Genomic DNA, 27,896 nt, shown 5'->3' on the forward strand with positions numbered 1-27,896 from the left:
CCGACTCCCACTTGACAGCCTTACTCGACTCCCCTCAGTTGTGGATCGGCACTGACCATCGCAGGATTCGCAAAGCAACCCATCTTTACCGCACACGGAGAGTTTGCATCGTCATTGAAGACGAGAATATGGACGAAGTGGAAATTATCGCCGAAGTCGGGCACCATGTTGTAGAGTTTGCTATTGGCACCCGTGTGGAGGGCTGACCAGATTTCCACCGCACCGTAGAGATCAGCTTATGGTTCCCGATCGTCTCTACAATAGAGCGGGTAGACATTGTAGGCACACCAATCGAGGACTTGCCGCCTTGAACATACTCGCGATTGTAGCAATGTAATTAGTCAATCACATTGCAGTACAGTCGCAACATTCCGCGACAGATTTCTACCAGTTGCGGTGAACCGTATGTTCGACTCGTGGTAACATGACTAGTTTGACGTTCGAGCCTTAGGACTGGCGTTTGCACGCTCAAAGGCGGGCTTTCCTTGAGACTCAGTCACCGCCACCGTTCTCTGCCAAACGGTGATATGAAGCAAAATGCAGAAACGTTTTGTGTGAAGGGATTTCGCTTCCGAGGTCGACTGTGCCATATACTTGACTAAGGTATCATTGCATATCAGCGTATGCTTGGATGGAAACAGACTGTCAGACCTGCTGAACATCAATGGGGGTGATTTGGGAATAATTGTCATGGTTCCAATGGTACTTCTGCCTCCATTCCGTTCCATCCAAGTCACAGATTTGATGACAAACTTTCAATAATGACTAGATGACAATAAATCAGCCACAACTTTCAAAAGGTATAAATGTGTCCTTTTGCACCAGGGTCTCTCCATTTCAAGGCCATTCCAAAGGTTGAGAAGCACAAACTTCAGAATACCCCCTTGCCGACGATTTATCGACCACCCTGACACAGAAGCGCAAACGAGGTTATGGCAACGGCGGCTCAAAACAACAAGCAGATAACCGCAGTGGGATGTATTAGCGAATCATTCGTCCTGGGACCTGTTGATGCCCTGGGGCCTATCATTCCGCTGCCCAGTAGTAATCTTGATGGGTACAGCTCTCAGCCTGCTGGCCTATCCAATAACAAGAAGCTCGGTATCTGCGTTACTGAAGGAAGGGGGATGATAATCAATAACGCGTTCCGGCTGGACCCAACAAGCATTTGCGTCAGTGACTGGATAGCAAGGTACCCGACAGAAGAGCGTGAGACGCTAAAAGTCCAACACGCCAGACCTGGAAATTTTATAATCGACATCATGGGCATGGTTGATGTGAAGTTTTGGCTGCCGGTTTTGCCGCAAGGATTCATCAAGGTCGTGCTGTCTGCCTTGGTCACAAATGATCATCCAGGTCAAAATGGCTTGCTGAGGCTGGCCAACTCCCAGATGTGGATTAGATCAAACGCTGCGAGAATCTAGCCCGATCCATTGAGTCCTGGAAACTTCATCTGCAACGATGATGATGGAAGAGTTTGGCCCGTTCGACCTTCGGAGAACTCATCTCGACCCCGGTAAAGAGCCAGGATCATAGACGCTCTCTCAATGACACTGGCGGTCCGTGAGATCAGCTCGCACGGACAACAGTGCACGAGTACCCCAATGTATGTGAGTTTCACTCTTCAGGAAAGGGGTTATATGTCGATTGTGATGGTTGGGAACACGGAAGTCGGGACGGAAGGGGGTTGGCCGTGGTAAGTAAGATGTCGAAAGGGTGAGGTATATCATAATCAGTAGACCTGGCCATCCGAAGTGGCTTCATTCAGCATCATTAGCGTTACCCAACAAAGCAATATATGAACATGAAACTCCATTCGCGATAGGGTACCTAGGTAGCCAGACTCTCATGACCGATGGTTATCAGATAGTGTAGGTGGACCGCAACAACAAAAACCCCATCCCAAATTGCCCCTGGATCGACATTCGTGAGGATGGCAGTCTTCTAGTACGATAACCTTGGGGAGTCGAGTCTGTCCCAAGCCGCTTCGTGCTTCTTTCTTGAGACGATGAAGTAATCACTCACATCATCCACTGTGAGATTTGCCAAGGCCGGTACTAGGCCTAAACCGGACTGTATATAGAGCAGCATTCTTTTTCATAGATTCTTAGTTAGACCCTCAATTAACTTATCAGTTGAGAATCACAACTTGAGAACCACACGGTGAACCGTCACTAACGAAAGGATCTTTTTCATGTTTCCGGACAGGGTTTGAACCAAGCTGCCAGGCTGATTCAAGCTGGTCGGCTTGGTCTGCCCCATATGCTCTCTCCCACTTGATTTCCCTCAGATCTACAAAGTATGCAAACGAGGGAAGACAAATGAGATCTCAAACGGATCAGCTCAAGATGATGGACCGAAAGTATTTCTTCGTGGAAACTTTACCACGTCAGGCTCCAGTTCTAGCAAAGCAATTGCAGGCCTCAGAAGCTCGATCCCACTCTGCGACTGTTTCTCATATCAAACTAGCCCATAGGCGGAATAAGGATGAGCATCGACGGAAAACCTAATTACCTCGAAAGAGAACTGGCATTTCCCAGGAAGATCAGTCAGGTAATTTCCCTCACTTTGTGCCCATAGTAGCCTTGACTGAAAGACACTGCAGAATCCCTTGATGGCGAAGATAAAGATGGAAATCCTAAGCAATTACCTTTGAAGTCATCACGGCGGGCAGTGGCTATCGCCCCACCACCAATATCATTTATTGGCGCTGGTAAGCGCGATCCTTTCAAGACTCATCCCAGCCCGAAGCATTCGACGCGTTCTGATGAACTCTTTGATTGGGGTATCTCTAAGTTTCCTTGTAATCCTGAGTACTGCGGCTAATAATCGACCCAATCAGCTGTAAATGATGCTGCAGCCATGTTATTCGAGATCCAGCCTAAGAAGTCCCAATCCACTGCCATCGTGACAACAGTCCAGATGGCGATGCAGGATGAAGCTGCGTTTCATGCTGGTATGGCTATGTTTGCTTCCACACGGGAAAACACATGTGGCATCCACCTACCTCGTGAGGCGACATACCACAAGTCTGAGTGTGCCCGGATAATTAGCACTCGCCTTACTGGCAATAACTTGCCATCGGAAGGAACATTGTGTGCCGTCATCCTCTTATGGGCATATGAGGTATTGGCTGAAGACTAAATAAGCCGTCTTGGAACTGACAGGAGACTTAGTCAACCTTGATGAAACCCGAAGCATTGCACGCCCATGTCGATGGACTTGCATTGATGGTGAGAAGAAGGGATGGTATTGTAAACCTTGGCCCAATGATACAATGCATGCTAGCATGGTGAAAATGGAAGTCCGCAGAACTTTTGAAAACTGGCTGACGAGGCCTGAAGGTGCATTATTCTCAACCGCGGAGAGATCGAGGTGCCATTCCAAAACCGGAATGAAACTCCTACGACAACACCTTCCGGGACGACTTGGATTTTCTCCCCACACAAAGAAACATGGCATTTCTTATCTGATCTCCATTGGCTCTTCTGTTCGAATCCTTCCATCTTCGAAGACCAGACGAGGTTTTTCAAACTTGGATCTCCACTTCGCCGTCTACTATTTCCCACTGTCGACCCAGCGAGCCTCACAGCCTTCCCAGATCAAACGAAACATAATGTCATGTCCATGCCTCGTTTTATGTGCCTCCTTTGAATTCTAGCAATATTTCTGGAGCACGCCCAGTTCCCATCCAGGTTCGCAGCTGAGTTACAGGAATTGCAAAACCGACTAGTACACTACAGCCTCGGTGCTTCTGGATCACCTTTGATGCTGTGCTGGGTGCTTTTGAGAGACGGCGATTCAGAAGGCCTCCATCCGCGATCCTGGGCGATCGTGAGGTATATCAGTGTTATCAAGCCGTGGGATGCTGACAATCAGCAGAATTTGACGACGCTTTTACGTGGATATCTGCTTCGTAACGACACCTCTAAGGCACAACAACAACGATACTATGTTGTAATGGAGAATATGATGGGCAAGGTGAGCACACACAGTGAAGGGAAACAGTAATAGTGCAGTTGGACCTCTACATATTGGACTTTTGTAAATAAGGGTTGCCACACACTTTGTAATGCAAGATGAAGGGCCGAGTAATAATAATCTGCTGTTATCTATGGATTGCCCGAAGCCAGTAAGCTCATAGTACCATTGATCAGCTCAAGTGTATCCTGGGGATTGCGATTATCGAGCTCCAGCATGCAAGTCGAAAATAGCTCCATATGTGTACCCGGCGTATAGGAACAACTAGTCTAAAAGCTCACAAATGTCTGTGCGCTCATGTTGAGAATTGAAGGACACATGAAGATGGCCTTTCTCCTAGAATCAAGCAGGCAGCACTTCAGAAACGTAGCCTTGGTTCCCTACGGAAAAAAGTTGACACCAATCATTGCTCGAGGTATATCATCAAATATGAACATCGAAGTGGGATCATGAGACCACGGCGAGAGACAGGCACGAGACGATCAGATGTCACCACCTTCCAGTTGTCGCCGAGCATCCTGCTGAAGAATATGCTCCCAGTTTTGAACATATCTCTCCACCGCCCGATCCAGCTCCTCGTCAGTGTACAAGTCCTCGAGTTCAGCTTCAGGAGTGTTACGAGGTCGGGCTCCCTGCGCGGAAAGTTGCAACAGGCGATGGAATTCTCCACTCTTAAACCACTCAATGACCACCCTTTGATGGCGGATGGCCTGTACTATAGTACCGTCGGTCCTTGGCCTCAACTCTCGGTCTGATCTTTCCGCTTGAGTCCATGCGCCGACATCCACGAAATCCTCTTCGGCATTTCGGTCATTGAAATTGTAATTGACCTTGAACATTCGAGGATCACTGACTGTGGCCATAGTTTCAATGAAAGGAGAACTGTCAAGGCCCACCCACATGTCAATGTGAAATTCGTTCGGTGTGTTCGGGTCCTCGTCTTCAACCACGAGCACCTTGAGGCTCAGACTGATGTATGATTCGAGGTCTGCGCTCCACATTCGAAAGGGAAACATACCCTCGCCAACCACATTCATGACAGTATTGCATATCATGACCTGCGCTATTGGCGCCCTTTGGAACTGTCGGTATGCCTCAGGAATATCATAGAATTTCTCGGCTCGTACGAAAGTGCCGATTCCTCCGCCAATCAACATACGAAGAGCAAACCGTTTGAGCATATCACGACCGAGTTCGTGGTTGCCACCGCCAATGAAAAATCCCCATGCGTTAGGATAGTTGGAGGTTTCGTGAAAAGTCCAGTTTCTGGTTGGGATGTACTCGAAACCGCGCTGACGGATGTCCCATTCAGACATGTTGGCAGAGTATTTGGGTTCTTTGAAGTGCGATTTCAATGAGTTTGTCTGAAAGGAGTGATTGGTGAGATCTCTGTGCAGTTCAGTACTTGAAGAATGTTTTAGCGTAAGGCGTTGAACCAATTGTTCCGAATTGAAAGATGCCATCATGTAGCTTGGTGAACCAGAGCAATGTATACCTCTGCGAGTGAGTCTGGAGACTGTAGGGTGCGCCATGACTGTGAGCAGTTGTATGAACAAGAATATGCGACTCGGATTCTGTAGTAGTCAAGTCAGTCCCTGTCAGAGATATAGTCCACGAGTCATAAGAATACAGCGTCGAGGCAATTTGTTCCAGAGGCGATCAATTCACCGTCCCTGATGAATATTCCTGGAAGCGAACCAGTCCTCTGTAGGCTGTTTAATGCTATGTGCTCGAGGAGTATTGTGAAGAGTTCATCTGATAATCCTGGAAGTCGACACTAAATGACAAAGAAATATAGGACTCCTAAATCCAATACTAGCCTTGCAGATGTATGATTCAACGATCAGCTAGTTTCGAGGAGGATGAGAAGTCCACACAAGTCCATCAAGAAAAGTAATATATATTACTCGAGAAATGATGACAATGAGTATGACACCATACTTCAATAATGAGGGCATCGTGCTCGGAAGATTGCGTCAAGCGACTCATAGTCCAGGTTTCGAATATCGCACAGTGTGATCCATCACTCTTAATCTCGTATGCTTATGTGCGATGTAAGTAGTCTGACTATTTCATCCTGAACTTGCACATTATAAGAAGGTGGCTTCAATGGTGAAGGGTCTTTGCTTCATTGGATCGTTGGTAGCACACTGGTGTCACTCGCGAACGGAATGGTCGGATACCGAGATCATTCGACAAACGACTGGTTGAAGGGAAGGATACAGCATAGCTTGCCTGCCTTGGCTGAAACCTTCACTATTTTCGTTTCGTCTATCCAGTGACGTGTGCGCGCGTGCATATAGCGTGTGTCACATGCACAGTTCTTCGGCAACATTTCTGAGTAGGCTGCCCTCAAGCTGGAGAGAGATGCTTGGCTGTCTGTGACAAACATGCCAGATTGATGCTTTCCAAAACAACATCAGTTCTGACTGGTGATGGGCTTGACTACGTTTGACGAGACTCAGATTCCAAGGCAGGCGGCTCCTTCTCCAAAACAAGGGGTACAATCATTTGAAAATTTGTGCTGGGGCTCCCAACACTGAGCTTCCACTGTGCACTTTCATGTGCAGTAAAATCGTGGGTTGGTGAATTTATGCTCAGCGTATATCCAAACTCAGTGCTGAACGGGTAGCAGAAAGAACGCTCGATGATGAGGCTGGCGTAATGAGCAAATGTTTCTGCATATCAAAAAGTCGCCCCCTCGTTGACAAGACATCATTCGCATCATTTCACCAGATGCTCATCCAATCATCGGACCGCCAGAGCAGCCAAGCCCACTTTCCCATCGCCAGGCAATCTACTTGACCGACAATTCGGGTCTCTTCGATCATGACCATGAACCAGCGTTCGCGGGCTCAACACCGATGAGCACAGACGTCTATGTATGCAGGGGCCCAGATGGTCACACAGTTCCATGCATTAATCTGGGAACCAACTTTTGGTTCAGAAGGAGGCTCTCCGGAACTATGCCTGTCTCCTAAAGATCATGTTGAGGCTCAAGCAATTCTTCTCGGCAATTATGTTCATGTTCATTGAGATGTTAGTTTGGGGTTCCACAGCAGATGTTACGGCTGGGTCTGTTGCGAGGAATAATTTCATGATCAATGGTGTTTGCGCGGCCCCATCCAATCCTTTGCGCACAGGTGTCCTCGCATAGCTTGTTTAGTGTAGACGTTGAACCTTGCTCTCCTCCGTCAACCTGGGGTCCCACCAACCGACCGCGAAATTTACCAAGAGACCGGCGGAATGAAAGCTGACCAGAAAGACACGTCGAGGACATGAACGAGGTGGTCGCTAATCATCTGGAACGATTCGAATACCGCAGACTCCGGACGCCCACCCCAAAGACTCACTCGATGGGTGATGTGTCGAAACTTGCACCTCTTTGACTAAGTGGACAATAGCTTACTGCATACTCGAAATGCTCCTTCTGTGACTATACTAAACCTAGAAACTTCCAAGAGATGCATCTGCATACGGTAAATCCTCCTTGATCAGTGCGGGTGTCTCATGAGGTCTACCCGAGGCTCTATGTCGAACGGAAGAAATGGCGCAGGCCAGGCCAGGTAGGGTTAAGGAGTGCATGTAGGTTGCACAGAAATCCCAGTTACCTGCGTAAAATGTTTGTCCCCAATCGCTCATCTCCTGTTATAATGACCAGGTGCTGCCGCCAAGCGATATTTCAATCCAGGCAGTTTGGTCGGTTTCTGAACACTCAAATCGCTTCCAAGGAAAATAATTACACGAGACCTGACATCTAGAGACGTGCCCAGTGAGCGGCCAATGAGCTTGCTTTTCGAAACAAGCTTCTTTCTGCATGGTCTTCTCGAATGTTCTTAAAACCCATCACACCTTCGACAGTCTCTAATATGTTGTCGGTGAGGTGACTCTCCATGCACCTGCCTTCCGTGATGTGCAGTCCTCAACCTGGTCTGAGCTACCAGTCAACTAGGAGCTGAAGTTTTGTCAACATCGAGATGCAAAGGCCATGTTTCCATCAAGTAGGGTACAGGGCCCTCCAAGAGGGCAGGCTGGTAGGCTCAATAAGTATCGCTCATTTGTCAAGGCCTTCGTGTCCATAGGAGCGCACATGTAGGGGGTTATCGTTATTGTACCCCCAGTCCCTCATTTCACTCTTGCCCAAGACTCTTCTTTCTTCTTTCGATCTCAGCAACGTGATTTTGTCTGGTACACTTGGACCGTTCCAATAAATGCTTTCCAAAGTCACCAGGATTGGTGCTTACATTCTCACGGGATTGGGAATCACTGAAATATTCATTTTCCATCCTGGTTTCGGAGCCGTCAAGACTGGCTTGTGTGCAAGCAGGGCCGTCGTCTGTCGTTGATGATTTGGGTGAACGAACGAGGCAACCAAAAGCTCGCTTGATGGGTGACCGTTTATCAACATCTTTGAAGTCCAACATCATTAGAATGCTTGGGAGCAAGTGGAGAACGGTAAGGAGCAGGGCATATCGCTGGTTGTTATTGTACTAGCGATTTTCAAGAGAACCTGAAAGGAGGGCAGTGGTGGTGTCGTTGTCAATCTGCGTGTACGCCTCCGGAGACTCTCAAGACATCGATCATGAAAAATATGGTGCGCAGGGGTGATGTACAATGTACGCAGTGATAGGACTTTCGCGTGGATGAAGGCAGAGACCACATCTTGGCGGACACTGCTGAATCTCCGAGATACAAGCAATCGCTTTCTGTGAGCATCGGATGACAAAAGAGACCTATCATCAACGCATCACTAGGCAGTCGCAATGCTAGTCCAATAGGGCATAGAGCACTTCATCGTATTGCCCCGAGTTTGCTCAAAGCCCCATCTCGAATATTCGGATGCGTCACTGCATTCAGCCGTCACGTCCAGATCAGGATTGATACTCAGGCCAAATCAAAACATTGCGCCTCATGTAATGATCTCAACTGTTGGTCCTGAAACACCTTCAACAGTAGACAGATGTTTTTGACTTCGGAGCTTATTATGATAGCATGCAGTGAGATAGCCGTCACAGAGGCCAGTCGTACAGATATTGGAATACTTCCGTGTTTCGTTGCCATCCATCAATAAGACATATGATGCATTGTGCAAGAATGAGAGAACTCGCCCACAGGTTATGATGCCAAGGGCTAGGTTCTGATGTTGATCGTATTTCAAGTACAACGCAGAACGAAAAGGTGGATGTAGTGATCATGCTCTCATCGTAATTGATTTAATCCTCGTTCAATAGGAATAGTAAGCGTAGTGGGTATCTCAAGTCGAAAAATCATGCCGTCGTTGGATATTCTGCAACTTCAACGTTCGAAAAAACCACCATCACTCATGTTTCCATCGCTGTCTTGGTCTGGTTGATCTATCACATTTTCGTCTGCCAGGGACGGATCTCGCAGAAGTCTTTGGTCGCGCTCGACTCGTGAAGCAACTTCGTTTTTGTTGCCTACAGCTGTCAACTCCTTGTCCAACTTGGTCCCAGCGGTCAATTTGCCTTCCCGCAAAGCTTCTAATTTCAACTGGCCTTCAAGCATACATTCCTCGACTTGATACCACATTGGGGGTTTCTCATCTGAAGCCAACCTCAAAAGATTGCTTTGCTCATCCTCAAAATTGAGCAAGTCATCCGCTTCTTGACTGTTGAGTATGGCACTATCTTCCGTCGGCATGGGTAGATTGTTCTTGCGATTGCCCAAATTTGGAAAAAGACTGATGTACTTTTCTCCCAACGGAGCGTACTTGGTATAGTTCAAGTCTACTTCTCCTTCATGTATCTTTTGTTCGAGATGTACTTTGCTGGATTCATCCTGTCCATCAAGTGTATCTCGCTGCTGAATCAGCCTCTTCAGTGATCGTTCGCATTTTTGCCGCTCGATGAAGCGCACAAAATGATATTTGCTCAAGTTTCGCCGGCCATCATCAGCAATTCTCTTCTTCTCTTGATCGATCAACAACGCAGCAAGCTCGCGTTCCTTTTCCTGCCGGACCGTCATCGGTAGATTGCTGGAGCCATTGAGAAGCTTTTTGAGAGAATGGATACGGGTCGAGGGGTTCGTAGTACGTGCGCGCTTGGTCTTCTTCTTGATTCCAGCTGTCTTAGGAGGAAGTTGCTCAGTTCGTTGAGTTCGAGAATGGTGCTGGCTGGTGCGATCGCCTCTATCACGACGATCTGCCCTATCTGGCTGCTTTGCTTGATCTGGTCGGTAGGAATCCATGTGACGGGAGTTGGCTGGTGTTCGATATGAGCTTGAACGATGGTCACGTCCACGGCGATCCCGATCAGGACTCGCTCGATTCCTGGCCCGCGACTTGGGACTGTAGTGATCCATACCGCCGGATCAAAGTGATAGTATCAACTTCCCATATAAAGGAATGCAATAGCAGGATTCTGCTTCTCGGTAATGAATTGGAAGTCACTCGAACAACTCCGCAGGTAATTTTTTTGAGTTGTCGTCCCAGGAGAGAAATTCACCCGATGCCGAGGGGCTTATCGATAAGAACTTCTCGCTGCTTTTATGGTTTGAGACAAGTGGTGTCTCTAGCCTCCAGCTCTTCACTCACCTCAGTGACCTCGCCCAGAACAACAACTTGCACTTTAAGAACCCATTTTGCCCTTGAGGCGTGACGGTATTGGCGTTTAGCTCACCAGTTTCATCCTTACCAACTGCCTTATTTCATTATCCAATCGTTGCCCAAGAGCAATAAGTATTTTCTCTCGTTACCATCCTATTCCCAAGATGGTTGTGGGTTTTAGGCTATCGCAAATATTCCTGATGTTGAACGCGATATGAGTAGCGGAGTCCATTTTCCAGATAGAATACCACCGTCACCTAGATCCTATGGACGCCTGTGCTACGCAACTGACTCTAGTTCAAGGTCTCGACAGCTGCTCTCGGTCCACATACTACGAAGAAAGTCGCTTCCATTTCCACGATCTCTTGATTGGACGGTGGGCAGGACAGTCAATTCGATTCTACAATACAGATCTGCTTACCTCGGTAGATGCTCATGCTGATTAGGATGATCTCCTTAGTTCATGAAATATGGCGTCAAGATGTCCAGAGGCAGCACATCGGTATCCCTCGACGTCTTTGCCATGTCGGTAATCTGTTCTTTATTAATTTTGTTTGAGCTATCGCTCGCGTCTGATGTCTGGTCATAACAAGGGTATTGGTACAAGCTTCACGAAATGGTCAACGATTTAATTTGGCCGGCACATCATTTAAGCGGCCGCACCCTTGATCCTGATCACATTATGATGAGGACCAAACCCACGGAGGACCCTCAACTAAGGGCGTGCGGAGAACCCTGGAGAGGATCCAATGTTTGACTCTTCAATGATACTATCTGTCTTCACGAAGAACGGCAGTGATAACGGCTACAGTGTCCGAGAGTTCGATCCAACGGTGCAAGCCAAGCAACCGTTTGGAAGGCGTTTGATCATGCCCCAGGCAATTCCTTTCGTGGCTTTGAGAGTTTTGGGTCTGGGGGAACAACACTGCTCAACTCTGTGTGAATCTGAATTGAGTTAGCCCAGGTGAGAGAGGCGTGGACACCGAGTGACATGCACAACGAAATCGGCTTGGGATATTGCCACGTTCTTTCATTTATCCACGTCGAGGAGCTGAGAGTGCCTAGCCCAGCACCGCCATCGTTAAATTCGTCGTTGGCGCAAACTAATAGACAACTACTCATCAGCTGCGAATGATCCTCACATGCTGGCGTAGAGCAACTACATTTTACCGTGGCTAACATGGCATTTCGTGTTTACTATCTTCCAAAGTCCGAGGCAAATACCCGAAGGTGGAACCGCGAGAATGACCCAACGTGAAGTGCTCAATCGTCGAATCAGTAAGTCGCTTCTTCAGCCTTCAGTCGCAAGACTAGTGCGGTGGAAAAGCCCAGGTCAGGATTGCCTTCACGGCGAGTAAGCCGCTCGGGTAAATGGTTTATCCCAGGCTTCTGCTCACACTCGGCGGTTCAGACCAGTGGTCTGAGATAAGGATGTCAGCTGCTAAGGTTTATGCCAACAAAAGAAAGCACTGCTGGTGGAGTATGGAATTTATTCGGCGCTCCAAGGGTTGATGAAATATCACGCTGCACATACACATAGATCAGGCCGCACGCACGTCCGTCCTGAGCTCGTTCATATCCTGCCATCAAGCTTGCATTGCACAGACAAAGGCGGCTGCCAAAAGCATGAACATGGCATGAAGCCCCCTAACGACTCTGTCATAATCAACATGGTCTTTCAACACTCGCTTGTCACTTCATAACATGTCGTTCACACCTGCTTCTCGTTATGGGCGACGTTTACATTATCTTCTGAGTCCTGCTTTACGACGACCTCGAAGACTTCGTCAGGTTTCCGTGGCGCCAGAACGGCCTCAGTGACGGTTCTAAAAGACCTGACCGATGTCAGCCCTCGCTCATCATTTGAAGCGTCATGATCCAGCAAGAGCCATCCGGCACGCTCAAATCTCGACCGAACATGCTCGGAGACATTGGCAAAACGTATCTCAAGCTGATCACCGCCATATTTCATGGCTTCAGTGAAGAAGCCCTTGAGAGCCGAGGTCGCAGTGGTGTCGATATAGTTGACTTTCGTAAAATCGAGGATGATGATGTGGATTGGTGGGAGGTTCTGATCTGCTGTCTTTGCTTTCCTTCGAAGCCTGGCAACACGCCGCTCTCCTTCGACAGACCAAGTTCTGTCAGCCTCAGCACCGTTGATACTGCTATATGCTGGTGCATGGTAGGTTTGTACCACGTCGAATATAACTTTTCGCAATCGATGTGCATTGGGGAAGAAGAAAGACTCATTGAACTGGAACACACGGATGTCGGAAGGAATACTTGGTGGCAACCCCCTTACCGAGTCCAAGGACGCAGATAGTTCGGATCGAGACTCAACCCCGACATGAGTTACTCGAAGGAAGACCTGTCGGAGCAGACAATACACAACATTCCAAGCAACGGCACTGCCGATCCCAATTTCAGTACTGACGAAAAGCGAGACCCAGAAAGAGACCATGGCGGCGATAAAATCAGCAAGCGACGTTTTCCAAAATTGGTAGTAGATCTTGGGAGTGCCTATGAGGGGCCAGATCGCAGTGATGATGATAGCTGCAAGAGTGGCTTTGGGGATCCAGTAAAGAGCACCAGTGAATTTATAAATCGACAGAATGACGAATGCCGTCGTGACGAAGCCAGAAAGTGGTGATCTGACTTTACATTGGGAATTGACGGCAGTTCTGGACATGGCACCGCCAACACCCATCGCTCCGAAGAAGGAGTTGAAGAAGTTGGTGATCCCATAATAACAAAGCTCCTGACTGGCGTCTGTGACATAGTTGTTCCTAGCTCCGAAGGCCCTGGCGATGGCTAGGTGCTCGACAGTAGATGCAATGAAGGCAGCAATACTCCTGCCGACCACCTTATTGATGAGGTTGGCATCTGGCATCCTTGGGTGAACAATGGCACTCTTGGGCACCTTGCTGACCTCAAATAGGAAGTGCTTGGGATCGAGGCCTTTGTTGACGCCATAGCTGATACCAGTGAACAGGAGAAGTGCGATAAAGGCACGAGTGATGGACAAGAACCAGATGACCCTGTTCTTTGCACCCCATTTATCTCCTGCTTTTTGGAGCAATATTAATAAAACAACTCCAGACAGTCCAATACCTGCAGCTCTGCCATTGCAAGTGCCAAGGTTTGTGAACACATCATGGATGATATTGGCTGTTCCAGTACCGACATTTTTCTCACCAATCTGAGGCAATACATCATATCAGCAAGAAGTCCATGGCAGTACAACGCAAAGTAATAATATCTTGTGAAAACTTCGGGTTTCAGAGTCCACGACGTCTTTGCTTTCTCACGGACAAACGGAATGAAACCAAGACAGCGGGAATGAGCGGCATTGCCACTCTTCGAAAAGCTGGAACAGTGACTCACCAAATTCGCAATTTGACCAAGACCAATAGTGATGGCAGCGGCAGATATGAATCCAGTAAGGGTAGGGATGGAAATGAAATCTAGAATGAAGCCAAGCTTCAAGAACCCCAAGAGCATGCCGTAGACGCCCATCATGAGAGCCACGGCTGATGCAACGGCCTGCGCGGTATAGCCTTCTTTTGTGAGATCTTCAACGACATCCGCCGTGAGTAGACCGATAAGTGATGTTGGACCAGTAGAGAGATCTGTGAAAACGAGTGAGTGCTAGTTCCAAGAACTGATTTACACCACACCTACCCTTGGATGTACCCATGAACGCATAAATCAGCGCAGGGAGCCAGCTAGAGAGTAATCCATACTGCACAGGGATGGCAGCGATTTTTGCGTAGGCGAGACTCTGGGGTATAAGCATGAGTGCAAGAGTCAAGCCAGCCACAAAGTCATTGACGATCCACCGGTAATCGTAACGAGGAAGCCACCCGATTATGGGGACTTTCTCCATGACATATAACAGTGCTGCCGCTGGGGCGGCCCTGAGGCCTTTAGTACCGTACTTTGCAACCCGATTCCAGGTCACGTCGGTACGGACATCATCTTTGACACTTTGATACACTCCCATGATGTCGCAATCGGACCTAGCGAGAGATAGAGATGATGTGTGTTGTATGAAAATAGGGACCGGCTGTACCGGAAAGGGTTATTGGCACTCTTTGTCAAGATATAAATGAGAGCGATGAAATGAAAGATGTTGAGACTGGGTTGGGGGTTTATCAACAATTGTATGCAGATGAGGTGCTGCCCCCTCGCATCGATTTGATAGTCCAGGGAAGCCACCTGTTGTGAGTGTAGGAATCACCTCTCGAACCATGCAAGTGCGGCCTGGATCTAGCCCTCGAAACAAGCTTGAACAAGCATGGAGGACAAGAGAGATGGCCGATCTTGGGGGAATGCTACTGTTACCCCCTGTCGAATGGATTGTCAAATGTGGTCTTCTCGACACTCAGGCTGGTGAGATGCCGCACGTGCCGGTGAATTACAACTCGAGAGAATTCAGGCTGTGAAGAGGCCAACGCCTGATTCTGCCAAGCGCCCGCCTGTGGAGCTTGTCGTCAGCAAGCATGGCCCACTGCACCCACTCTCCGCAAATCAAAATAGCCAAACCCTGGGGTTAATATGCGGGGGAGGCTTGTCCCTGCGGTCAACAACCATCTTGCAAGCACATCACGGCCTCTTTGCTAACCAGTGAGGTTTCATCTGAGGCACCTTTCTCCGTCGTGACCTTCAGCGCATAAACGATCTGCCGTTGTCCAAGGCGCGTTGCTGTCCTCGTGAATCGTATTCCATCGAAATGTAGCAGTATTCGTAAACACGCATGGATTACTGAACTCGACCTCTGAGTAGCGAGAACTCTGTACCACAGCAGGTTCCTTTGAGCAAATTGTTTTCAGGCGTCAATTCCGCGTGGAATCTGTAACGATGTGTTTTTTTAGTATATACTCTTCTCCCCAAGTCACTGGTACACTGTATGTTTCAGCTTTGCGGCTGGGCACGAGCCTACCTAGGTACGTAGGCAATTGCGCAAACTAAAGACGGGGTTATCGGCTGAACGATCAAGCAGAGGCTGAGCAGCATCAAACTCTTGGTACCGCACGTACCAGGACTTGTACGAGGATTTTAGCTTTCAGCGACAGTAAGATACGCCAGATGGTCTCGAATGCTGCAGGGAAGCTAATGAAATACTAGATTCGTATGCTTCCAACCACTTGGAAGCTGCATCATGTGTGGATTACTTTTCATTGCCGAAATTTCCATGCAGTCTATTTAGGGTGGTGAAGCTTGATCGTAGTTGTAGGAACAAATCAAGGTTTTTCATCCCTCCCATGCAAGCAAGTCAATAGCATGTCTTCTGACATATTGCTTTTGTCTTTCAAGCGAAGGCTTAAATGTTCTTACCTACAACAAGCATCTGCCTGGGGCAACTTATATTCGCAAGGTTTCGATACTCCAACCAAGTCAGGACCTGATAAAATTATGAGCGATAGAACAGGCAGAACATCTCTATGTAGACCCATGAGGGGTTAAAAAACTGGTACTAGTAGGACCATTACGGCGAAGTCTGTTTGGGGATCGATCAGAGATTGGGCATCCCAGAAAATTACAGCTCATAGACTGGAAGAGATAACAAAGAACGGACGAAGAGTCTGAGAAATCTTACCGGATTTCAAGAGTGGCTACTTCCCTGTCATCCCTGCTAGTCAAGGTTGCCACACATTACCGACAAACTATGTCTACACTGTACTCCAGGGCATTTATGATAATGACCAAATTAGAGCCTGACTGTGATCCGTCGTGGCTATGAACTAATCGTTCTTCTTCGAGAGAAAAGGCAATGAAAACTGGGCGAGAGATGGAAAATACGAGTTCAATTCATCGTAGATGCAGTGATTTAAATCAGTCGATACGTGGCCTTGGTGCTTCCGGTCAAAGTACTGAGTTCATGTTCCTGTCCAGGAGCATAGATTGTGTGGAAACAGCGATGAGACCAGAAATTCAATTCGATACACAATACTGGTTGAACTTTTAACCAAGGAAGCCAGTCCAAGATGCCCAGAACAGAAAGAAACACGTAGTACCTTATATAGCGTCTGGTTCAAAGCCGCATAGTAGGCATGTATCTAATTTAGTTCTTCCTGGTACTAAACGGTCGTATCAGACGTCGCATTCTTTAAGAGACTGTCGGCAAAGCAAAGGTCGCATTCGTGTTGCGTAAGCTCCTGTGACAACATCAAGTCCTAGAGTCTTTTGATGAAGGAGGGACGAAGCACTAGGCGATCTTGATTCATGCCAACTTGGCTAACCTGCGTTCAGTTCGCTATGAGAGCTCCCGAGATCTGTAATCCTCTTCCAGCTGCGCGAGGTAGGATAATAGATTTGCCCTCTCTCACCGGCGTCTGGGAATCAAGGGAGGATTTCGCAGAGATGTAATCAGTCGTCATAACGACTACACTTCGTTCAAGCGATGTACATGGGGCTATGTATGATGTATTGTGTGTCTCATGTGATGTCTCTTTGTCGCTCAAAGGTGACCTGTTGCGGATTGATGATCGTGGATATCTGTTTGAAGGTGGTCAAAGGGCTGAAAACTCAGTCAACGGTTGACAAGAGCTCAAATACTGAATAGTCCTGGCTGAGGTCGTCTTATCTCAAGCGGATCCGAATGTGTCAGCGGACCAGGCCAACCGCAGAGCGGACAAACCGGCGCAGGAGAGATAGCCACTGTCCCAAATTCATAGTTGTTGAGTATTTAGGAGCAGGTGGATCTCCTACTCATTTCAGTAAGTCAACTTCCACGGCCCCCGAGTCTATAACTCGTCCTGCGGCACTGTATGAAGAATTATAACATGATCCGACAAACCACAAGTGAGCTCAAATGTCAGTGTGTCAATGGGGTCATAATACATTGCCTTTGAAGGTTTTGTCACTCACACCCTCAGTCCAGTGAGAAATTCTAAGAGACGTGGTTCAAGGGTTGGAGTATAGATATTCCCTACGTTTTCTCACCCCAATGTCCCATTATCGCTGGCAGGACTAGAAGATAGAAAGCAAAGTGCCAACCGATTCTCTTTCTTCTGTTAGGCAATATGTTGCGCAACGACAGGGCTGGTGACCTATCACACTCTCTAGCTTCATCTCCCGTCAAATGAACTTCACGGCAAGTCGAAAGCCTTGTTATTTTCATATTTTTCAAACTTCAATAGCTCGGACTACAATCTGAGGATGTGCGATGGAGTTCAACACTGTTGAGTGGAGAATACCAGTTTTGGCTGGCTTCAGGGTACTGAAACCATGCATGGTTGGTCTTTCTCCATCTCACGAGGAGGAGTGAGCCGGCCTGGCACCTCACATATACTGACTCATTATACTGAGACTCTGTCCTCTGAAAATTGACGATAAAAGATTTGTTTGGCCTACTTGGTCCCGTGTAGATACTGGAGGAACCAACTGACAGCAGCATTCTTTGCCCTTTCGAGCCCATCCTTCTGCAACTTATTGGTCGGGTCACCTCGTGTAGCGAAGCCGTGAGTCAAGCCAGGAAAATATTCATACGCATAGTCGATACCTAGCTTAGGAATCTCTTCATTGCAGAACGTTTTCAATTCTGGCGTGAGCGTAAAGTCGTTCTCAGGGGCTATGATCTGCGTCGGTACGCCAAGGTTGGTGATTTCAGACTTATCCAGCAGGGACGGGTGGGCAGTGCTAACGCAGTCGATGAGATTGTTACCCTTGCCCGCAAGCTGAAAGACTGCCCAGCCGCCATAGCAGAAGCCGATGGCCCCGACCTTTTTGTACTTGGAGCGGATTTCTTTGGCGGCAGCAAAGATGGCTGGACCGCGGATTTCTTTGTTGTGGCGGCCGACCCAGGCCATGAGGTCGAATTCTTTTGCCTTTTCTGGGTCTTCTAGCATTTCCGGTCCGATAACTTCACCGTCGTAACTGGAATCGGAGGGGGTTAGTGCGCAAGCCTTGGATGAGGGGCTGGTTGCTTGGAAGGTAGGTCGTTACTCACAAGTCTGGTATATATACGGTGGCATCAGCTTCTTTGGCATAGTGATCAGCCAGTAGCCTTGCATTGGTCAGTGTCCAGCCGAATATGTCGGCGACGATTAGGATTGCCACATTCTCGTTGCTGCCAGTCGTATAGGTTTTAAGGCCGGCAATGGTAGATTCTGTACCTACGGGCTTGCCGTCCCATTTGAACCCGGTTTTGCAACACGAAGACATATCGGTCTGTTGACTTGATTGTGCTTAAATGACGTGGTGATGTATAAGCTGGGATGATGCAAAGGGAGGGAGCCATCATTCGGGGGGGACTGAAAACCCCGCCGATCCCGTTCAGTCTGGTCCTCGGCATTTGGTGGGCTGAAGTCACGTGAGCGGGGGTAGGGACCAGGGGTAGTCATCTTTTTGATCCCGATTATCTTAGCCGGTGCGGGGGAGAAGGATTTCCAACAAGTCTGATATACAGACTACCTTCTTAGGAAGATAGCTCTTCATTGTAGCAAAAGAGGCCTATGTTATGGATCACTTTACTTGATTTGAGCGATTAGTGTCGAATGGATTTCGAAAACGAAAATTAGCGCTTTTGAAGATACGTAGTACATGTTATTCATCTCGGCTTGTTGATGGAAATGTCCCCCGACACATCATGGCCAGTGAGGCAAACGACACTTTCACCACCGTCTCTTCAATCGCTCGCCGACGCCATTGATGCTGGGCTGTCATCCAATTTTGCAGTCGCTTCCTGTACAGTTGACTCACCGCCAGACCTTACTCTTCCACCTTTCCATCTTGCAGCACCAGGTCTCAATGGTTCCTCTCGCGTCGTTGACATTGGTGGACCTCCTAACCTTCTTCCATCTCCTAACCTTTCCAAGAAGTATGACATGCTTTCAATCTGTCAACAGATTGATATGAACCCTTCCTCGGGCTTCATGTTGGGTGCTGGAGCTGGCCCCTTCCATGTGTTGGGACAAAACTCTGAGTTAATGCCCAATTTCGCCTATGGGTCAGCTGCTGGTTCCAGTCCAACTCGCAATCGCACTCACTACGCAAAGATCACACCATCTGATGACGTAACTTGCTGTCAGCTTCCCGACAGCACAGCTTTCGGCTTGATGTGCAACCTATTTTGTTCAGAAGGTGCTCCTGGTCCCTGCCTCCACATCGTTGCGAAATCCCGTACTGGACCGCTCAATTTCACCGAGACGATTCAACAAGCAATAAAGACGTCGTTTGGAGACAAACTCGTTTCTCTGGGCGGAGTTTTCTTGATCAAGCGAGGCAGTGTGAATCTCCATGTAATGCCTGACTTCCTATCACGGCCATTTGAATCCCGAGAAGGCGTGGAAGCATGGTTACGCTATTTTGATATGCAGTTTGACCATGATGACCCCCTCATTTGTCTCAGCGTCTTGCACTCGGGAAATGATGGTGGAATGGGGCTGAGGATGGAGCACACTCACTGTTTCACTGTGGATGCTAATGGCGACGATGATAAATCAACAACAAAAGGTGGGCATTACCACTATGATCTCGAGGCGACAAAAGAGGAAGTTGAGTACGAAGGATGGTTCAATATCGCCGAGATGTTGTATCGTATCGATCAGCCTTGAGTACCTAGATAGCAGTAATGTATTCTTCTGTTATCATTTGACTTTTCTTCGTCTCTACGGAGAAACACCGCCCGGTCAATTGCTATCATTTAACTTCTTGTGCTCCACGGCATGGTCGCCAAGACTCGCCCCTTATTGTTCAGCCTGGCTTGCTTGTTGGAAATTGACCACGTAACGTGAAGTACAAGTACGTAACATGTGCTTATACCTGGGTAGTTATGTAGCTTATGAACAGCGGTAAGTATTACTCTGCATACTGAATTCATGAAATGTCACAATCAGTAGATCGTTGGCCTTTCCCAATGTTCCCACCGAGTACTAAGTAACTCTTTGAAGACCCACTCTCTGTAGTTGTCACAAGGTGAGCTAGATAAAATGGAGGAGATCCTTCGTTGTCCTGACTATGGTCCAATCCTCATTCTCCAGCTCATGCCTTCCAGGCTCGGGATATTTCTTAATGTGCTCAATCGCCCATCTTGTCTCATCATTCAAGACTGGTGGACATCTTCCATGGCCCTCCAGAACAGGGAGCCCTGCCAATTCGAAGAGGTTACGGAGCCAATCAAGCGTTTCTCCATTCTCCCATATTATGTCGTGGAACTTGCGATGCTCTTTACTCACCAGTTGCCACCTATCTCTGTCCCATTGCTCCTGTTCCTTTTTGGGTGGAAGTGGCGAAGCGTTTCTCTTAGAGAAAACCCGCGCCAGTGCAATAGCTTGATATTCGAATGACCGGAATGTAAGTACTCTCGGTACACCAACTATGCCTAGCGTTGGATATTGGGGAAAGAACGTGTGCCAAAAGCTTCCTTTCAAACGATTCTGTTCGTAGTTCCAAAGCGCCGAACCATTGGCTTTCTCATTCCAGAGTGGGAATGAGGTTTTGTAGCCCGTACAGTATATGATGGTGTCAATATCTGTGAGCACCGAATCGTCCTCGAACACGACTTCGCCCGTGGGTAGGAATTCTCTGATAACAGGTTTCCATTCAACGCCTGGCGGAGGCTTATCTCCTTCCCATCGTGAAACTGATCGTCGAGACTGATAGACAGGAAGGTGAGCATGGCCTGCAAGACCAGCTGTGACATCGTGACCAGAGGCTGAATTTCCAATTACTACAACATTTTTATCTTTCCATATTCGTGGATTCCGGTAAATTTTGGAATGTACAACTCGCCCTGGAAACAAACGGAGATATTCGTCGAGACCTTTCACCTTAGGAACCTGAGACGGGATCAGTCATCCACAACGCAGAGGAACAGTAGTTGCAGACTCACGTAGGGTACTGTATAATGTCCGTTGGCGATCACCACGGCATCAAAATCTTCCTCCCACCACACATCTACATGCTTGACAGCATCATAATGTCGCAGCGTTATGCGCCACCTATCTTCGGGTAGTCTTGACACATCCTCGACAGTAGTGTTCAAAACCAACAAGGAGTCCGTTCGATGCTCGGAGAAGTAATTGGCTATGTATTGTCTCGGCACCCAGTGAGGTGGGAAAGGGCCATAGGAAAAACGGGAATCTGAGAAGGACATGGCAATATCAGGAACATTCGTCGTCAGGTCATCGTATATAGGCGTTCTGTCATATCGTTCTTGTTTGCTTGGGGCCGTAGTCCTTGGCAGATGATCCGGGATGCGGAGCGGTGGATCGGTCTCAGGAGGTAGGGCACCAGGGTAAAGCTTAAGATCGGGCCCTGGGTCTGGATCATATATCCTTTGCGTCGCGATCGTCAACATCATTTACAAAAGATGAAGTCTGGTAGAATATCAACACATACCAGGTGCCCCCAGGATTGCTCTTTCTTTCAAAGACTCTAATACGATGGAAATAGTCTTCCGACGCGAATGCAGCCGCAGAGATAGCACCTTGATTTGCATATCAGTATAAATCGCCACACGGCAGGAACAGTGTTGGTGTACCTGAGGCACCGGCACCAATGATCGCCACAGATCTGATCTTGATGCCAGACATGATTCCGAGCAACGACAAGGCTCTGCCTCCTATGTCTCAGTTGTATGGGAAACCTCGTCCGATATCCAAGAAACTTTGGTTCTTGGAATTGGAATCAAGGCTTCCAGGCCAATTCCGGTGGTACAGACACGTTAGATGTAATGTGATAGGTGAGTGGGCAACGCCATACCGAACACTATTGCGTGCTTCGGTTTATCTGCCATAGCAGCCAGTCACGGGTCGTGAATAGAAGGTGCTTAGCTCAGCAAGCTTTGTGGGAGAGGTGTTCAGCCTGACACGTGACACGAGATGGTGATGACAAGGTTAGTATTCGAACGAATCCAGGGCAACTGAACACATGCTAGCCAGTTGGCATCACTAGATAGATGTTGTCTCCCTGCGGAGTCGGTGGTGAGCTGCCATATGAACGGCACGACATCTTGCTGCGAAACATTGGTACTTGATACCGGGGAAACAGCATTCAACGCAAACTACCTAGCATTTACTAGCATCATGGACTGAGGGAGTGAGCATTTGAGAGGTCATGTAGGGGTAACCCAAGAGATGAGAAACTGAGGTTCGTGCTATAGTGTTTCAAACAGGATATAATACAAGAAGGAGAAATTTTCCGTCGGATATTAGGTATGCCCTCAAGTCGACGTAGCTGGAAGCTTGAGTCTATAATAGTATACATAACAAGCGCTGGTGATGCACTTACCTACTTCGTACTGTTTCAGCTCACAGAAGCTCTCAAGAAGAGACAAGCGAAGGATGTTTCGAGACCGAGATCCATCTTCTCGGATAGGAATTCGACAGTGGCCTGGTGATCGATGTTATTGCCTTTTGCGGAAGAAGCTGGCACCCATTCTGCATACAACCACGGGATGAATGTAGAATGGTCCGCCTCAATCGACAGCCCAAGCAAGCAGGAATATGTCCACCGCTTTGTGTGATCAGCAGAGTTTATTGATCCTCAGCAGAAATCTCCAACTGGAGGGGCCCTCATTTGGAGAAACTCCGACGTGCAAAGGCTTCTAACCGGGCCTCTAACCGGAACAATGTCTCCAATTAACCGTCGATTGAACAGTGTGACATAAGGAATCGTAGAATGAGAGAGCTGAGTTCTGTGACGAATCTCAATCTATGGCTGGGCTGGAATGTGCCTTTCAGATGGAGACAAGTGCAATCGCACCTGTCGGATACAGATGTCAGGGGCTAAGCGATAGTCAAGGACTGGCCAAGCGGCGTCCTGTCACGGTGGGATGTGACTGAGAGAGCCCGGTTCTAACACCAACAGCAGTGAAGCAAAAGCAAACATAGCTGTGTAGCTAAGTTCTTGAAAAAATTGTTTGGTTGATCGGATGCATAAATCCGTTTGTGCAAAGTACTGGAGCCTCCTCGGTAGGTAAATCTTGGCCATAGATCAACTAAAAGTCCCGTCGGCTCTAGCCTGAGGCAAACCGTGATGAGAGCGCCAACATCCATGCGGGGAGCCTCCACGTTATCTCACACACATATCGGCTCTTCGGCTAATAAGGGGTACTAATAAGGCACCTAAAGTATTTCAACCCATTCCAACTCGTACTAAGTACATCCTTCAAACCATCGCTGGTCACACAATCAGTTAGGTGCTGATAGAGGACGTAACACACCTCAGCTGGCAGAGCAATTTGAGACTACGGATACGCCTTCAATGTTCGACTTGGCAGGGGGTTTCTAAAGAGCCATGCCCCTCTCTAAATACGCCTCTCGTGGCCTTCCTGAGGTTTATCTCCATATGCTCCACTGCCCCGTCCTTCGGTGCCAGTAATCCCGTGAAATGTGCCTGATATCGAGATCCCTTCCCTATTCACCCGGGACGATTTCCATAAGCAGTGAGACCGCTGAATGCATGAACCGACCACCGTTAATTTGCTAAAGCAGGAGTAGTTCAGTTTGGTCGATTTGCTGCTTACCACTTGCTTCGACTTTGCATCCTCCCTGGGTCAGTCCAAAGCCATATCAACAGACCTCGACTCGTTGGATTTCTCCTTCAAGCGAGCCAGTCGTCCTTGTCAGGTTGTCGAATTGTTCGAATAACGTCCAAACATGTTACTCTCAAAGGATAACGTCTTGCACTTCACCTATGACTCCGAGCTCGTGCAGATTGAGTCCTGGGGCCCAAACGCTTTTCGGGTTCGAGCAACCAAGTTCCACACATTGCCGGTAGACAAATGGGCATTGACAGAGACGCCACCAGCCTCAACGCCATCAATAACTATCAAGGAGGACCATGCTACCATCACCAACGGCAACATCACCGCGACGATCTCCTCCAAGGGCAAAATAATCATCAAAAATGCCAAAGGAGATCGATTACTCGAGGAATATGTGCGTAATCGTGGTGATCTCCAGGACCCCAAGTGCAGTTCTCTTATGGTCGATGGGAGAGAGTTTAAGCCGCTACTTGGGGGTGACTATCACTTGACCTACAGGCTCGAATCAATTGATCCAAAGGAGAAGTTGTACGGTATGGGACAATATCAACAGCAATTTTTGGATCTGAAAGGACTCGATCTGGAAATGGCACAACGGAATTCCCAAGCAAGTGTTCCGTTCATGCTGTCAAGCTTAGGGTATGGATTTCTGTGGAACAATCCTGCAGTCGGCCGTGCAGTATTAGGAAAGAACACAATGAGCTTTGAGGCACTATCAACCAAGGCTCTCGACTACTGGATCGTTTGCGCTGATACACCAGCTCAAATTGTTGAGGCATATGCGGATGTCACCGGGAAAGTCCCCATGATGCCAGAATACGGACTGGGTTTCTGGCAATGCAAACTACGATATCAAACACAAGAAGAGCTCCTAGACGTTGCGCGAGAATATCGAAAGAGGAACCTGCCGCTCGACGTGATAGTCGTGGACTTTTTTCACTGTAAGCTTCCACACAAACTCTCCTTTCCCCCCAAACAACCTTCCACTAACCAACCACCATCAGGGCCAAAGCAAGGAGAATGGAAGTTTGATCCAACATACTGGAAAGACCCTGGTGAGTCAGCCATGCGAAGGTTATTGTCGACGTGGAAGGAGACGTCTTCTCTGCCACCGGCACCTTCCGATTTTGCCTTTGCTCCTCCTTGCACCTCCAGCATGAAGCTCAAGTTCGAGAGCAATATTCTTGAACCTCCCGTCTCTACCTTTCAAAAGCACCCTGTTGTGAAAATCGAGGAGTCCGAGATCTGTTAAGCTGAGTGTTTCCAAATTTTCAAACACAGACGCTATGATCAAGGAGCTGCAATCGTTGAATATAGAGCTCCTGGTCTCCATCTGGCCCACGGTCGACAAGCAGTCGGAGAACTACGAACATATGCTTGAGCACGGCTTGCTCATCAGACAAGATCGTGGTCTGCGAACATCGATGGATTTTCAAGGTGACACGATCCATGCAGACTTCACCAATCCAGAGGCAAGGGAATTTGTCTGGCAGGTCGCCAAGAAGAATTACTACGACAAAGGAGTGAAGTTATTCTGGCTGGATGAAGCCGAGCCAGAGTACAATGTCTACGACTTCGATGTCTATCGATACCATAGCGGAAGCGTGCTCAGCACGGGTAATGCATATCCAGTTGAATACGCGAAGGCATTCTATGAGGGAATGACCAGAGACGGGAAGCAAGAGAACGTGGTCAACCTCATACGCTGCGCTTGGGCAGGAAGCCAGAAATGGGGAGCACTTCTGTGGAGCGGTGATATTGCGAGCAGCTGGCAAGCCTTCCGAGATCAAGTCACAGCAGGGTTGAACGTTGGTATTGCCGGACTACCATGGTGGACAACGGACATTGGTGAGTAGTAGATGGACATGCAGGCTTGGCTTTTGAGATCGAATGCTTACCAAGAGCAACAGGTGGCTTCTTGGGCGGCAATCCAACCCATCCAGAATTTCGTGAGTTGTGCACTCGATGGTTCCAATATGGTAAGTACCCATTATCTACTCTAGCCAAACCTGCAGGACATTTTCGGCTGTGTGGGTACTCTCTAACCGGACTTTCTTCTCAAGGCTGCTTCTGCCCAGTTTTCAGACTCCACGGCGATCGTCAACCACAACAACCGCAGCATGGAACAACTGGAGGAGCGACCTGCCTCTCTGGCGCTCCCAACGAGATCTGGTCTTTCGGTGATGAAAGCTACGATATAATGAAGAAATACCTCCATCTGCGCGAGAGGCTCCGGCCTTACGTCCGTGAAGTCATGGCCGAGGCACACGAGAAAGGCTCACCGGTTATTCGAACGCTCTTCTACGAGTTTCCACAGGACAAGCAGTGCTGGGAAATCGACGACCAGTATTTCTTTGGCCACAGGTACCTTGTCGCGCCCGTGTTGAAGGAGGGCCAGACCAAAAGGGAAGTCTACCTTCCCAAGGGTGCAAAGTGGAGACGGTTTGATGATGGCGAGGTCAAGGATGCCGAAGAGCTGGATGGTGGACAGTCTATTGAGGTGGAGTGTCCATTGGCTGTCATGCCTGTCTTTGAACGGGTTTGATGACTACTTGTACCATCCGAGGTGTGCCACCAACCTCTTCACTACCCGTGATACTAAGACTGAGAGATCTTCTTGATGACGCATCGAGGGAAAATTGTACCACGAGTTAAAAGCTGGTAGACACTTTCACTACGAGAACTCCATTCATTTGACAAGACCTTTCATTTGTGAACTTACGCTTCTGTAGCACGAACGCCTGCGCTAAACCGAGTGGTAGTGGTACTACAGCGCACATGCTCTCGAGGACAGCGTAGACAACAGCGCATACTCGGATTCTAGCCCGTTCCCGGCCCCAATAGTAAAGCTCCAACTCATCTTTCCGACATCAACCAACTGGGCTGTGTATGACATGTTCCTCGTCTCGTTCGTATTTCCAACCATGCACCAACAATCCATGATCTCCGGGGTCAAGGATCTCACTCATGTTCAACCAGGTCCAATGACTCCCATCACTCGGCGTCTCATCCAGCTTTTGGCTTGCTTCGAACAGTGAGGTCCTCAAGCACATCCGCGGTGCCGCCATCGCCTGTCTTTCTTTCCGCGACCTTGAAGGAGGTCCCGTCACCACCTTTGTCAAGACCCTTTTCCGCCCGCTCGTATGCCTTCTCTGATCGGTCCGTCAGGATTTTCAGGTCCGATTCGCTGAGCACGGCTCCAGCACTGTCCATGTCGGGAACATCGTACTTCTCGAAGTCTTCATTTGCAATCACTCTACTCAATTCCTCGGCGTCGGTGCTGGAGAGGCCTTGAGCGCCGGACAACAGAGACTTGAACTTCCCTTTTTGGATGACTAGTTTCTCCAACTTTCGTTTGCCGTCTGCCTTAAACAGAAGGTTCTCTTCGACTGTACCGCGAGTTGCCAGACGGTAGACGATGACGGGCCTGGTTTGCCCGATGCGATGGGCGCGATCCATCGCCTGCAGATCTTGCTGAGGATTCCAGTCCGAATCAAAGAGAATGACGGTGTCTGCTGCTGTCAGATTGATGCCTTGTCCACCAGCTCGGGTAGACAGAAGGAACAGATTGTACGACTTGTCATTGTTGAAACTTGTGATTTGGTCATAGCGATCGTCTTGACTGACCGAACCGTCGATCCGGCATGCTTTCCAACCACGAAGCTCTGTGGCGTAAGTCTCGATAATATCGAGCGTCACCTTGAATTGGCTGAAAATCAAAACCTTGTGGCCTAGCTTGAACAAGCGCGGCAGAAGTGTGTCTAGAAGAAGGATCTTACCGGATGACGTGACAAGACTCTCATCGACCTGAGGATAATCACCGGACTCTTGCTCAGCTAAAGTAGTCGGTTTCCAAGG

At 48.4% G+C, this 27,896-nt stretch overlaps 9 protein-coding genes across 9 annotated transcripts; 4 read left to right on the forward strand and 5 right to left on the reverse strand.

Moving 5' to 3' along the window:
* Nucleotides 1-4,463: 4,463 nt before the first annotated feature.
* Nucleotides 4,464-5,297, reverse strand: LTR84_006207 (uncharacterized protein; the record flags this gene model as incomplete). The annotated part of the gene is made up of 1 exon (XM_064849768.1): nt 4,464-5,297. The coding sequence occupies one exon, from the start codon at nt 5,295-5,297 to the stop codon at nt 4,464-4,466; it is 834 nt and encodes a 277-aa protein (XP_064703523.1).
* Nucleotides 5,298-9,276: 3,979 nt separating this feature from the next.
* LTR84_006208 (uncharacterized protein) lies at nt 9,277-10,302 on the reverse strand (the record flags this gene model as incomplete). The annotated part of the gene is made up of 1 exon (XM_064849769.1): nt 9,277-10,302. One exon carries the CDS (start codon nt 10,300-10,302, stop codon nt 9,277-9,279), a length of 1,026 nt encoding a protein of 341 aa, XP_064703524.1.
* Nucleotides 10,303-12,257: 1,955 nt separating this feature from the next.
* On the reverse strand, nt 12,258-14,549 carry LTR84_006209 (uncharacterized protein; the record flags this gene model as incomplete). The annotated part of the gene is made up of 3 exons (XM_064849770.1): nt 12,258-13,745; nt 13,931-14,175; nt 14,228-14,549. 3 exons carry the CDS (start codon nt 14,547-14,549, stop codon nt 12,258-12,260), a joined length of 2,055 nt encoding a protein of 684 aa, XP_064703525.1.
* Nucleotides 14,550-17,898: 3,349 nt separating this feature from the next.
* Nucleotides 17,899-18,712, reverse strand: LTR84_006210 (uncharacterized protein; the record flags this gene model as incomplete). Its single annotated transcript, XM_064849771.1, has 2 exons — nt 17,899-18,424; nt 18,498-18,712. 2 exons carry the CDS (start codon nt 18,710-18,712, stop codon nt 17,899-17,901), a joined length of 741 nt encoding a protein of 246 aa, XP_064703526.1.
* Nucleotides 18,713-19,119: 407 nt separating this feature from the next.
* LTR84_006211 (uncharacterized protein) lies at nt 19,120-20,103 on the forward strand (the record flags this gene model as incomplete). Its single annotated transcript, XM_064849772.1, has 1 exon — nt 19,120-20,103. One exon carries the CDS (start codon nt 19,120-19,122, stop codon nt 20,101-20,103), a length of 984 nt encoding a protein of 327 aa, XP_064703527.1.
* Nucleotides 20,104-20,469: 366 nt separating this feature from the next.
* Nucleotides 20,470-22,083, reverse strand: LTR84_006212 (uncharacterized protein; the record flags this gene model as incomplete). The annotated part of the gene is made up of 4 exons (XM_064849773.1): nt 20,470-21,327; nt 21,381-21,825; nt 21,890-21,977; nt 22,032-22,083. 4 exons carry the CDS (start codon nt 22,081-22,083, stop codon nt 20,470-20,472), a joined length of 1,443 nt encoding a protein of 480 aa, XP_064703528.1.
* A 2,067-nt stretch (nt 22,084-24,150) lies between these two features.
* Nucleotides 24,151-25,290, forward strand: LTR84_006213 (uncharacterized protein; the record flags this gene model as incomplete). Its single annotated transcript, XM_064849774.1, has 2 exons — nt 24,151-24,979; nt 25,043-25,290. 2 exons carry the CDS (start codon nt 24,151-24,153, stop codon nt 25,288-25,290), a joined length of 1,077 nt encoding a protein of 358 aa, XP_064703529.1.
* Nucleotides 25,291-25,324: 34 nt separating this feature from the next.
* LTR84_006214 (uncharacterized protein) lies at nt 25,325-25,894 on the forward strand (the record flags this gene model as incomplete). Its single annotated transcript, XM_064849775.1, has 1 exon — nt 25,325-25,894. The coding sequence occupies one exon, from the start codon at nt 25,325-25,327 to the stop codon at nt 25,892-25,894; it is 570 nt and encodes a 189-aa protein (XP_064703530.1).
* A 120-nt stretch (nt 25,895-26,014) lies between these two features.
* LTR84_006215 (uncharacterized protein) lies at nt 26,015-26,583 on the forward strand (the record flags this gene model as incomplete). The annotated part of the gene is made up of 2 exons (XM_064849776.1): nt 26,015-26,021; nt 26,117-26,583. The coding sequence occupies 2 exons, from the start codon at nt 26,015-26,017 to the stop codon at nt 26,581-26,583; spliced, it is 474 nt and encodes a 157-aa protein (XP_064703531.1).
* Nucleotides 26,584-27,896: the final 1,313 nt, after the last annotated feature.

This window comes from Exophiala bonariae (assembly GCF_035927105.1).
Source record: "Exophiala bonariae strain CCFEE 5792 chromosome Unknown scaffold_23, whole genome shotgun sequence".
Lineage (NCBI taxonomy): Eukaryota > Fungi > Ascomycota > Eurotiomycetes > Chaetothyriales > Herpotrichiellaceae > Exophiala > Exophiala bonariae.